General features: G+C 49.7%; 4 protein-coding genes across 4 annotated transcripts; 1 reads left to right on the forward strand and 3 right to left on the reverse strand.

The window, feature by feature from the left end:
- Positions 1–166: 166 nt before the first annotated feature.
- VFPPC_13722 (RRM domain-containing protein) lies at positions 167–1,351 on the reverse strand (the record flags this gene model as incomplete). The annotated part of the gene is made up of 3 exons (XM_018291494.1): positions 167–288; positions 351–898; positions 960–1,351. The coding sequence occupies 3 exons, from the start codon at positions 1,349–1,351 to the stop codon at positions 167–169; spliced, it is 1,062 nt and encodes a 353-aa protein (XP_018145551.1).
- A 313-nt stretch (positions 1,352–1,664) lies between these two features.
- On the reverse strand, positions 1,665–4,325 carry VFPPC_04905 (beta-lactamase; the record flags this gene model as incomplete). Its single annotated transcript, XM_022428425.1, has 5 exons — positions 1,665–2,147; positions 2,531–3,290; positions 3,341–3,602; positions 3,656–3,778; positions 3,851–4,325. The coding sequence occupies 5 exons, from the start codon at positions 4,323–4,325 to the stop codon at positions 1,665–1,667; spliced, it is 2,103 nt and encodes a 700-aa protein (XP_022284498.1).
- Positions 4,326–5,083: 758 nt separating this feature from the next.
- VFPPC_13723 (WD repeat protein) lies at positions 5,084–7,320 on the reverse strand (the record flags this gene model as incomplete). The annotated part of the gene is made up of 5 exons (XM_018291495.1): positions 5,084–5,238; positions 5,314–6,442; positions 6,513–6,838; positions 6,905–7,048; positions 7,113–7,320. 5 exons carry the CDS (start codon positions 7,318–7,320, stop codon positions 5,084–5,086), a joined length of 1,962 nt encoding a protein of 653 aa, XP_018145553.1.
- Positions 7,321–10,360: 3,040 nt separating this feature from the next.
- On the forward strand, positions 10,361–12,100 carry VFPPC_13724 (hypothetical protein; the record flags this gene model as incomplete). The annotated part of the gene is made up of 3 exons (XM_018291496.1): positions 10,361–10,996; positions 11,077–11,968; positions 12,030–12,100. The coding sequence occupies 3 exons, from the start codon at positions 10,361–10,363 to the stop codon at positions 12,098–12,100; spliced, it is 1,599 nt and encodes a 532-aa protein (XP_018145554.1).
- Positions 12,101–12,679: the final 579 nt, after the last annotated feature.

Raw genomic sequence — 12,679 nt, forward strand, 5'->3', positions numbered from 1 at the left:
GTATGCAGCTAGCCACGACTCCCAAACGTTTTGTGTAAACCTCACCCATTGCTGTACACCGAGGCTTTATATCACCCCAACGCAATCTTGCCTAGTCGGCGCATCAACGAGAAGCTCGCCGGGGAGCTCTTCGGGAAGCCCATCGAGAAGCTCGTCGAGAAGCTCTTCACTCTGGTCGAGGACGCTTCGCTCCGTGCGGATTGCCCCAATCACCGCCGCCTCCGCCTCCTCCTTGGTTCTGATTAAAGCCGAAATTTCCCCCAAAGTTGGGTGCCATGCCCTGGAAACCTGCGAATAGTTAGACTTGGCTCTAGAAGTGAGGCGTGGTCATTGGGCTCCTCCAATCGTACCTGGCATGCCACCTCCCATACCCATCATGCCCATGTTCCCAGGCATACCCATGGGCATACCGCCCATTGGGTTCATTCCCATCATGTTACCACCGCCGCGGTTGCCTCTCATGCCGCCTGGGCCGCCGCGCATTCCGCCGCCCATCATGTTGCCACGATTATTGAACCCAAAGTTTCCACCGCCCATGGGTCCGTTGAATCCGCCGCCGCCCATGTTGTTATTGTTATAGCCCATATTGTTGTTGTTAAAGTTGCGGTTGTTATAGTTATTCTGGTTCATGTTTCCACGGTTGAAGCCTCCGCGGCCGCGGTATCCTCCACTGTAGTTGCCACGTTCGTTATATGAGCCTGAAGGCGTAGGTCTTGGCTGTTGCTCCTTTGTTCGTGCTGGTGCGTCCTTGGGTAAGGTTTTGAAAGGGTTCATCGCTGGGTTCCAATATGAGGTCGATAGTTTCTTCTGTGACGCCGCACCATCGGTCGCTAGTTGATCGACGCATCGTTTTGCTGCTGTTGCTGCTTGACGACTGTGAAATTCGACATATACTTGTCTGCAAATGTGTGAGCCAGGTGCCCTCTGTACGAGCCTTCCATATTATGCGCGACTCTTACCCTTTGCTTTTTCCATTGACCTTGTGTTCACTAAACGTCAGGTCCTTAATTTCGTCTTCGCAATCTGCCTTTCGCAGCCACCCTCGGATGTCGTCATCCGTCGTCCACCAATTCAAATCTGAGATCATAACCGCAGAGGTAGCAGCCGAGTCTACTGGTCGGTCATCTTCCTCTGATTTCCTTTTTGTCCCTTGCTGGGGGATATGTTCTTCAGTGTGTTCGTGGTGTTCGTCTTGATCATGGCCGTGGCCGTCGGTGTGTTCCTCCCCTCCATTGGTCTCGTCATGCCCTTGGTAGTCGCCATCGTTGTGATGCGTTCCGTCTTGCTGGTCGGGGTGCTGCTCGTTTCCAGCATCCCCGTAAAAGTCGATCTCAAAGTCGGCTTCCGCCATATTGAATTATTGAAGGTGGTGGCGCAAGCTTGGGCACAAGTCGCACACAGATAGTATAGATGGATCTGCACGAAGACTGCTTTTCGATCCTAATATGCGATCGAGATATGGACAAATGTCCTTGGTCTTGGAAACGATGTTTATTAGTGTCAAACGCTTGATGCTGTCTCAGGATCTGAAAAAAAGATTTAAATACAAAGAGAGGGCACCAAAACCGCCAATCGAGGTAAATGAGAGCAAACAAAAGGTACAACAAGCTCCAATACGTACAATGAGGTAGTATAGTAATAAATGACAAAGTATTCACAGCGGTTCAGAAGACAAGCTCCTGCCTTATAGTCTCGGTGCTTTCAATCTTCCCAATAAGCCAGCTGCGGACGAACAGGTCCTTCTTCGGCAAGGTACAGGCAATGTAGACCAAAGACCCGAGGGTCAACGAGCTTCTCCTAGATTCCAACCGCCCAGAATTGAGCACCGCAGCTCCCGCAAGATAGACCTCGACAACGATGTCCCCTTTGCGATCGTTATCGCTGATCCCGAAGCACTCCTTGCGGGTTCGGCGAGTAAGAACCAAGGTCGGCGTGTCGCGAGCGTCGTGGTCGTGAGAATCGCACACTCTAGCAGCGAAGCAGGTCAAGCCCTTCGTTCCAGCTGCTAAAGCCACCTCTACGAGTCGGTTTTGGATGGTGGATGGCGAGGAAGTGATTCGGATGACAAGAGAGAAAACGGCAGTTCCAAGGAGCTTCCAACCGAAAGCGAGGCTGCAATGTGAGCACGAGCCGCTAGGCGACGAGCACTGTGACCGGGATCAGAAGGGTGGAGTGGGTTCGGTGGCGCAATATCATTGTTCCGTTGGAATGTCAACGGTGAGGTTCCCGAGACCCGACTTTGAGCTTAGGTTCACCTTCAATACGTGTATGCATGGATACTCAGTACTAAATACCACGCCATTGTATAACTTAGAATACTGACGGCGTCGAGTTTGATGCACGAAGACAAGAACCTCATTCGACGCATACTGCCACTAGCTCATTTGACCCTCCAGTATATCATCTATGTATCTCACCATGGCTTCTCCTTTCCTCACTCAGCTTCAAACTGGTCTACTCCCAGCTCCAGATAACAGACGGATAGCTAATGGATCTTGGTAAGATTTGCTCTCAAACCAAGATTCTTAACCGCAGCAACCCGCCCACCCTTAATCTCAAAGTCAAACTCATCAATCGGCAGCGTCGCCCAGCGCATCGAATCAACCTGGAACCAATTCATACACACGTCGCTCGGCTTCCTCGCAACATCAGGCTTGCGCAGCAACGTCTCAATGCCCAACCTCCACCTGTCATCTTCACCAACCGGGTACAATCGAAGATCAACTTCTTCCGGCTTCACACCCTTGGAACTGGCGAGTGTCTTGACAATTGACTTGCCATTGTTCACCCACGACTTTATCTTCAACCCTGGACCATTGTCAACAACCAGCTCCAGACTAGCGGCTTTCTCATTCTTGCATGCGTTGTCACCGCACTTTGCGACGTATTGACCTCCGTATGTCTTCCTTGCCTGCTGTCTAGCAAGACCATCCACGATAGGAACGACAGTAGTGGTAATCATATCCAACAACTTCAGACTAGCTGGGTCCGCGGCATCGCCAGAAACGGCAATCACACCGCCAACATCGTAATCGGGGAGAATGAAGATGTAGGCACCCCATCCAGGCATGCTACCTGACTTGGTGTAGATGTCGATGGGGCGATTATCCGGCGTGAGGTTAGAAATGCGCATGATTTCCCACGGTGCGCCTACAAACATGGAAAATGAGCCGGCAAATTCAGCAGAGTGCATCCACTGTCTTGTTTTTGCGGCAGACAAGAGCTTGTGGTTCATAATGGCACGGACAAATGTCCCAAGCTCGTTTGGAGTAGAGAATAAGCCGGCAGTTCTATGCAACCGTTAGTATGGGTATGATCGTAGACGAGGGGTGTCTCATACGCATTAAAGTTTCCGATGCTTTGGTCCCAGAGGACTCGTCCTGCTCCGAGGGAAATCACAGCCTTCGAGTGATTGGGTTGAGTGAATCCCGTGATTGGCATGTCGAGTGGCTTCGTAATACTGTCATGGAGAAGCTGAGAGAATGGCTTTCCTGTGATATTCTGCATAACCATTCCGAGGAGGATGTACGCCTGGTCGGAATAGGCAACTTTATCACCGGGAAGCCACATCAACTGATTTCTTTTGAGATTCTCAAAGAATTCTGGTGCTAATGTTAGAAATCGTTTGTTTTTTATCCGATAGGAATATTCTTACGAGCACGACTGCAGACATCTCCGCCGATGATATCACAAGGCGGCAAGTCCTTCTTATCCGGGACTGGAAAGCCACCGTCCTCCCAGGTCTTTGGGTTGGTGGTAGCTCTGTCGAACGCATATCCTATACAAAAGTTAGATAACGTATTCCCCCTCAACGAAAATACCTCAGAACAACATGGTAGACTGGACTCACCTCTTCTCGGAACCCCAGATATTTGACTAGTCAACATCCGCAGCGTCACGTCCTCATACACCCTATTGCCCTCCAACTCGGGCACATACGCCGTAACAGGCGTATCCAACAGCTTACCCGCATTCAAAAGCAGCGTCAAGACATTAAAGACTTTAGTCACACTGCACACTCGATACACGCTGTCCCCATCTACTTTCTTAACACCAGCTGGGTCCCGCACTGGAGCAGAATGGTGGTACTGGTACAGGGTGCCATTCTTGGTTGTGAGCAACACAGAGAAGGAGTTTTCAGTAGTGTTGAACGACTCGGATGCATTGTGCACAATTCTTTCGAATTGAGAGTTTAGTTTGAAAAGGTCAATGTTCGAGGGGATTGCCGGCTGTGGGAGGACTGGACCTGTTGGTGGACAATGTCCTCCAGATGTGGCGAGGACAGAGGGGAGTCCTACAAGGACGGGGAGAAAGAAAGTAATCATTGTGAAGTTGAGGCTTCTTGTTTCAGTTGTCATGTTACTCTTTTTCTCACTTCCGTCTTGTCCATCGGGACTTATATACACGTCAAAACTAGTTCCAACAAATCTGCAAACCATCAAATTTCACAGATGCTACTCACCCAAAATGCTCATTGAACCATGCAAATCCAACTATTCACTTCACACAGTAAATTTGGTGAAACATTATGCTACCGGCGCTAGTGGTGTTTGCCGCGATTCGCTAGGGCTGAGTTCGCTCTGCTGACGACAGGTCTGTATACAGAAGGCGTTCAAGTTCACCCGTATATTTCGGGTCCCAGCAAGGAACTTCATTAGATGATCGCTGTGATTTAACGGCAAGGCTGGCTGTCTCAGCCACCCATTGACGCAAAGTGGTGCGCAATATCGCGGTCAACTTGGAAATAAGGTTGCTGATTAAGGACGTAATATTGTACGACGGTTAATGTATCGTGCACGTGGTTGCCGGGATTTTCTGATGACGTTTGCTTTGAACATGGTCCGTCATGGTGATTGCAACTTTGCTCATTCTTGGACTTTGGGGGCTCAAATGCGAATGCGAGCTGTTTCAACAACTTCATGGACTTGCATTTCAAGATTGCTTACGCAAGTTTACCCGAACAATGAAATGTGGCTTTTGTCCACCACTTGTTACGTAGGACAATTCCAGGGCGCATCAAAAGCTCCCATAACTCTGGCTGTGACACCACAATATGTATTGAATTGCGCAATGGTACAGGATCCTAAAAGTTTGACATCTCATACACCTCCGGATTCGGATTCAACATGGCATCCACACTCCGTCGCATGTCAGGCTCTCCCTCATCCTCAGAGGATTCATTAAATGAATGCAGAGTACACGTACCCCTGGCCATGCTATAACCATTCCAAGCAGAAGCTGTGATGTTCCGGTTAGCCTCATGTCTGTCTGGCTCCCCAAGTGCAAGCCTTATTCTGGAGGAACAATACTCACCGACAATCATGGGAGCACTGGGATGCCAACTTGCGTCGCGGACACAAGTGCCCCAGCCCGTAGGTTCTTCAAAGTACAGTCGGGTATGACGATCTACTCGGCGTGTTCCCATGGTCGCTTTCTTAACATCAATCTTTCCTCCAAGAGTCGCGTCCATGTTCCAAATGTATACCTTCCCGTCGGCGCTGCCCGAGTACACATATCGTGAGTTGGTGGCTGACGGCGGTGAGAAATGGCATCTGATCAGGGTTCGCAAGACTCGATGGCCTCTGAAGGTCACGACAGAGTTATCGTGAGGGTGCACATCCCAGTCTTCATCGTCATATGCTTCTCTTCGATAATCGAAACCACTGGTGTTACTGTGTCGGGTTGGGTCGACTTCACGGAATCGGTTAGTCGACATGACCATTCGCAGGTCCCACAGCTTCATGCTTTGGTCCTTGCCGTTGCTCAGAATATATCGCCCATCGCCTTTACTGTCAATGTAAGTTAAGCCCTCAATGTGCCCAACAAAGGCGCCTGCCTCTCGTCCGTCTCCCATGCTCCTTCGGTCCCATACTTTGATGGTTGCATCATCGGATCCAGAGTAGAGAATGTGCGGCGATGATTTGTCTGCAAAGCAAACCGCATTGACATGATCGTCATGACCATCAATGTGATGCAGAACTTGACGTGACTCGATATCATATACCACGAGCGAGTTGGAGCTGGTACCGGCGACGAGCTCTCGTCCGTCGCCCGAGAATCGAATGGACCAAATACCGAATCCCCCGCGGTTCCTCCAGCCATATTGGGTTGGCCTACCATTACCGTCATCCAAGTCCAAGGTGTAAGGGTCGCCGGTATCATTTGGGTCAGTGGGAGCTATTGAGACCATACTCTGGATTGATGTATATGCCAGCCAGCGATTATCCGGACTCAGCGATGCATCTGTTAATGTCCATTGGCCCCACGGATAGGAAACAGTCTTGTAATGTTTCCAGTTGTAGGGATTAGACGTGTCGTACATGCGTACTCTGAAATCCTGAGAACATGAGTAGAAGAAGTTGCCGTCGTCGGAAAATTGCCCAGAGTACACCGGGTCGTCATAGTGGATAATTTGCTCTGCTCTTGTTCCCGGTATCATTGCCTGTGATAGCACATGTGAGTGACTGTACGCATGTTGGGGTGGCATTACGCTCGGAAGGAGAAATTCTCACCTGCGTTACTAAATCGCTATTCCGCCTTCTCTCCTCGCGGTCTCCAACACCTAGTTCGCGTTCCAACATGCGGCGGGCAAGGTGCTTTCGCGTATGCAAATCATAGTCGTTGGCACCAAAAGCACCAGCACGCATGAGCTTTAAGCCTTCTTCACTGGGTACTTTTGGGAACCGATTAGGATCTTTGGGTTGGCGCCGTCTACGAATCCCAAAGTGACTTAGGAAACCTTCCTCATCAGCGTTGTCGCTGAGAAGGAGATTCGTGAGGTCGCGATTCCGAAACAGTTCCATGAGTTGAGCCCGCGTTAATAACCCAGATCTTCCGCCTGCTGAAGTATGTCAGTGGGTGATGGTGGGAGCGAAGAGAGTCAAAGGGTTCTGGTGTATCCCACCTCTGAATAGTGCCATGATGCGTCGTACTGGATCCTGGTCATCATCATCGTCATCGTCATCGTCATCCTCTTCCTCCTCCTCTTCACCTGGGCCATCGTCATCACCAACAAGAAGTTCAAACTCTACATCGCCGGGTAATGCATCTGCGAAGTGACGAATTAGCAATAGGTTTCCGAGCTAGCCGAGGCAAAATGGACATGACTGAACCTTGGAAGTCATCGTCTTCATCCTCATCTTCATCTGGCTCATCTTGGTAGTCTGAGTCATAGTCACCATCGCCGTCATCCTCTTGGATATCATCTAAATCATAGTACCAGCTGGCAGAATCTCCGGCACTGCCTTCGTCTGGCTCAGGGTGATGATGCTGCGGCGGCGGTGGGGGATCGGAATTACTACCGGGGTCCGAAGTGTCCATAGACAATCTGGGTTACGAGCGATGTGAGATAAGATTTGAATGATGGCTTTGATACCGGATGTGAAGCTGGACACTGTAGTGAAGCAAATGGTGAGGTTGAACAAAGACGTAGTCACGCTGGACCAAATTCCGGGGTGCGGAGGTTGGTGGTCTTATTAATCGTCAAGTCGGTAAGGATGAAATATGAGCCAAGACCCAGGTATAATGGCAGGCGGCTGAGTTGAATGCCGAGTTGAAAATAATCTTCTGATAGAGTCAGAGTCTACTCAGAAACATCGGCACTGCGGGTGGATGAGTCTGGTGCGAAAAAGGGTCGATATGTCAAGTTGATGAAGCACCCAAATATTGGAAGTTCCGGTCGTGACGCCATTTATTACCCGGTAGATGTCAAGCACCTTTCAATGTTAGCTCAATGCTACTTTAGAGTCTGGTCCACCTATCAATTGTCTGGTGGCGGGGGCCTAGAGAAGTTATGGGGAGCTCCAGCGCCTGTGGATCGATCAATTGATGGCCACATGCGCCAAACCAGGCCGGAGATAAGCAATCGTTGGCTCCACGCCTCCGAAGACTAGCATATGGGGGCTCACTTGTATCGTACAGCCAGATTTATGTGCACGGGTACATCAAAGCCAAGCATTATTCTGCAAGTCAAATTTTTGGGGAGATGGAGTGCAATAGATGGTGAATACATGGTGCTGTCACAAACTGCTTGAGTACGGAGTAAGAGATGATTGTAATGGATTACTAATTCTTTCTCTTGACGAGCTTGAACATGTGTACTTGGTTCTTTAGATGCCAGGGCTAGTCGCGATGGCGGAAGTTGTCATGAATGATACTGCGCTGTGGTGCAGCATCAAGTGCTCGAAACCAACCTCCATAATTAGAAACCACTACACAAAGCAGATGTAAATATCCAACCAGTTGACATCGTGTGGGGAATAGACCATCTATGATGGGTGCAACCAAATTTTGACAAAGATGATGACCTTCTCCTCATGTTGCCAAGACATACTCGTCATACTAGGTAACCAAAACTAAAGAATCCATTCCTAGCAGTAGGAATGACACTTTCTTGTATCTAATTATGTTCCTAGTTTGACATCAAGTAGGTGGCACGTTACGTCCTTTGGTCCCAGCGTCTAGTTCAGGTGAAAGCATCAGGGTCTGTGTGTCCGTCAGCAAAGAGCAGAGCTCAGCATAGACATCTCAAATCCACCGCTATGCTTTCATGTTAGTGAAAGATACTAATGTCACAACAAAGCGGCCTTATGGAGTAATGCGAAACATCTTTTGACGCTTGGCTCATAATGAACTGCAGTTTCCAGCTATTGATGGATAGGGAAGACCCTTTGCCGGATGCACTTTGGCATATAAGACCGAGCCAATACCTGTTCACTCCTTAGTTGCCAAACCAAGTGGAATAATCGATACGTCCTGTCTCATTCACCATGAGAGTTCACGAGGTCTTCTCTTCCCTGTTACCCTTTGCTGCTTTGGTATCAGCAGTACCGGTCAACGAAACCGAAATTGCTGGACGACAGTTTGGTAATCCTGCAAGTGGATGCTACCCAGCGTAAGAATTCCCATATCTGACTGAGTATTGACAAACATGGACTTATTATACGAAAATGTTGTAGTGCTATTCCTAGTTGTGGAATACCTCCTCACTGCCGGTGTGCCAACGGTAAGTCATAACCTCTGATGGTGAAAAAACTCTTCCATGTTCAATCGTCAAGCTCACGCTTTGCCTCAGGTTGGGTCTACCAGATAAACAAGGACAATTACAGGATGAATAAAAACGGGTGCGATCCGCCTTGGGGCTTCCTTGGGAAGAGCGTCTCGGAGTGGAAGACGTACAAATGCCGCTGAACGTCTGACATATCCAAGTACGGGTGCTTCAGGAGGAGTACTCGGTACAAAGTACGGAGAAAGGGCGAAGAGTTGAAGCTGGACTGCGGTGCATATGCAAGAGTGACGAATCTGGTTCGGATCGCTCGACAATCAATAAAGGGGCCATCGACTGAAAGTCAACAGGGTTGGCTGCATGTTCAATTGCCGAGCAATGGGCTTGACGGCCGTCAAATCGTTTCATTTCAAACTATATATAAACAAAATAAGTGGAAATTTGTCTGTGCTAATTTTGATGGTGGCTCAGTCGAGGTTGTCGTACCTGACATGGATGTTTCCATGCTTTTTGCGAGTGGTTATGGGTATGGGGGTTCAGTGTTGGCTTGCATGTGCCTTTCGTCATGTCAATAGGATTTGCACTCCGTGCATGCGAGTCTGGTCTGGTCTGTTCTCCTTTTTCCTGCTCTTGAAAAAGTCTGGTGACTCGGACTCTCCAAACCGGCACTGTGTGACGCCTTGTACGGTGGTATCTTGTGCTCGGGGCATTCAATGTTCATCTTCAACCTTGTTCAGCTTTGATTCAGACTTCCTCATCAATTGCATTCTCGGGTACCATCGTTGGCACGCCTCGGTTCTTCTCCGTGCCAACACTGACGCAGGTCGATTCCACCAGATCCTGTTCAATTTACATTTACCAAACCTTTGACTGTCAGGGACTAGCTCTGATCTACATTTCATCATCAATCCATCCTGCACATCAGGAATATCACACTCGACCTGGTCCTAGCCCAAGCTCAGCCCAGCATCCATCCATTCAAATTTCAGTCATTCATTTTCATCCATCGAGGACACGCAACGCCACACGCGACCACTCCAGAAGCACCACTCAGGGACCGCGGGCCGCGGGCTAAATCGACCAGGGCCCCTTTCTTGGTACCAGACTGCATTCGACTTGGCTTGAACAGGAGACACCAGACCAGACCAGAGTGTCCATCTTGGCTTGGCCAGACTGTGCTTTCGTGCCGCAATTAATTGATTGCTTGGTGCATCAACGTCCGACCACCCTTACATCGTCCAGTCGTCACCTTGCCCCCGATCGAGCCATCGCAACAATTTTGATTCGATTCGATTTGATTTCCCATTTTCAACATCAACAATCCGACGAGTTCGCTGGGGCATTGAAGTCGTCGCCATGAAGTTTCGAAACAGGCATTCACCTCTGCTGCTCCTATTGCTGCCCTCACTAGCTGTCGGCTTGTCGCCAAGGGCAGTCGCCGCAACCAAGGATGACAACTCCAAGTCCATCTCTTCCTCCTCCTACTCCTCCTCGCGTGACGCCGACGATGCTACCGCTGCCAAAGTACCAACCGGCGGCAGACATGTGAAGCCTGCCAGGGATGCTCCCGTGGACGGCAAGGATGGAAAGCCTCATCTTGGGCCATTTGTCGACACCGATGGTATTGCCGTCGATGCAAATGGCCAGAAGCTACCCCCCTTAAAGGGTCGGCCTGATGACCCGACCTTGGTCGATGGCCAAAAGATACCCAAGACGAATGACGGTGTCATGTTTGACAAGAACCGCGACCGACCTGAGAAGGGGATTTCCACAGGCACCGAAGGCGGCGTCTCTGAGAAGTCAAAGGCACGCAAGGAAAGGGAGGGAAAGACGGGCGAAAAGGTCCTCACACAGCCTGAAGCCCCCAAAGAGCAACCACCAATGCCACATAGCGAGGAGCGAAAATTGCGAGGGGGCAAGGATGAGAGTATTGATGGTTCAAAATCGTCATCACACAAGGAACCCGGGAAAACGGACTACACAGGTCTCGATGTGAGTTATGGCATAACGCTTTTCCAGTTCAACAATCTACAGAGGCAAGACTTGAAGCTAACCAAATTGCTCTTGACTAGAAGCCCGGTGACCTCCCCGATACTCCAGACAAATCCAAATCATCCTCATCCTCATCCTCCACAAAGGATTCGCTCGAGCCCCCTCCACCGAAGTCGAAGAGCACATCCAAATCCAAAACCCCGATTCCCATTGAAGATAAAGACGACGGCATTATCCAGCCGTTCCACTCATGGCTGCTGTCATTTACTATGATTCTTGTTTCCGAAATCGGTGACAAGACTTTCCTCGTTGCTGCGTTGATGGCCATGAAACACGATAGGATGGTGGTTTTTTCGGCTGCTTTTGGCGCCCTGCTTGTCATGACAGTGCTATCCGCAGTTCTGGGACATGCCGTCCCTACCTTGATTCCCAAACGCCTCACCAGCTTCCTGGCTGCCGGCCTCTTCTTCGTTTTCGGGGCTAAAATGCTTAATGAGGGCATGAAGATGGACCCCAACGAGGGTGTTTCTGCCGAGATGCATGAGGTGGAACAAGAGCTCGCAGAGAAAGAAAAGGAAATGGGCCGTGGCCAAAATGGAGTGTCCGCTTATTCCCTGGAAATGGGCCTGGGTGGTAGGAATTCCCGGTCTAAGAACCGCTTTCCTTCACCTCCTCGATCGCCCTCACAGTCACCATCTCGTAGCCCTTCCCGGCGTTCCGGTTCCATGAGTGGCTTCATCCAAGGAGTTGGCAACCTGTGCTCTCTGCTTCTGAGTCCAGCCTGGGTGCAAACCTTTGCGATGACGTTTTTAGGTGAATGGGGCGACCGCAGTCAAATTGCAACTATCGCGATGGCTGCCGGCCAGGACTATTGGTGGGTGACCTTGGGGGCCACCTGCGGACATGCCATTTGCACTGGTGTAGCTGTTATTGGCGGCCGAGCCATTGCCGGACGAGTCAGCCTGAAGATGGGTGAGTTGTAGTTTGTTTCATATCACGGTCTTGAGGCATCATCTTGCTAACCAAAGTGTAGTGACTGTTGGAGGAGCTGTGGCCTTCCTTGTTTTCGGTTTCATTTATTTCCTCGAGGCGCTCTACGCATAGGTTTGGTCGCATTTGATCAGCTACTTGTTTTTACCAGTCTTTGTTTTGTGTACGACACTACATTCCAATGTCGGTCCGCGACCATTTTATTCGGTCATGTATGCCCTTGTAATTAATAACACAGCAACACGCACCCACGACAGCTTTTGCGTTATTTTGTTTTGTTTGGCTTGGCTTGTCTGAAATTTGTCATGTGAGATCTTACTCTCACAAGACGATGCCAATCTTTGAGCGTTCTGGGCACGATCAGCAGGCCCTCTATTTCATTGCCTGTACTGTAAAACAAACACATGGTCAACACAATGCACGTGTTTGACCATATTTCCTTTGAGATGTTTTCTGTTCCTGGGTGTCTCTCAGGCGCCGCTGGCTCATAGCACGAGGAGAGCACATTGGGGCGGATAAGGGGCAAACGGGGCAAGGTGAAAGTAAAAACGATGGACGGTTACATCAGGAAAAGAGACAATTATCGGACACTGCGATTTGCATGGTAGAAATGGAGTTTTGATTGGAGCAATAGATGGGAATGAGGCTGATGGATCTGTTTTTTACAACTATGTATGGTTCTACAGGGTTCTT

Source organism: Pochonia chlamydosporia, chromosome 3 (genome assembly GCF_001653235.2).
Source record: "Pochonia chlamydosporia 170 chromosome 3, whole genome shotgun sequence".
Classification (NCBI taxonomy): Eukaryota; Fungi; Ascomycota; class Sordariomycetes; order Hypocreales; family Clavicipitaceae; genus Pochonia; species Pochonia chlamydosporia.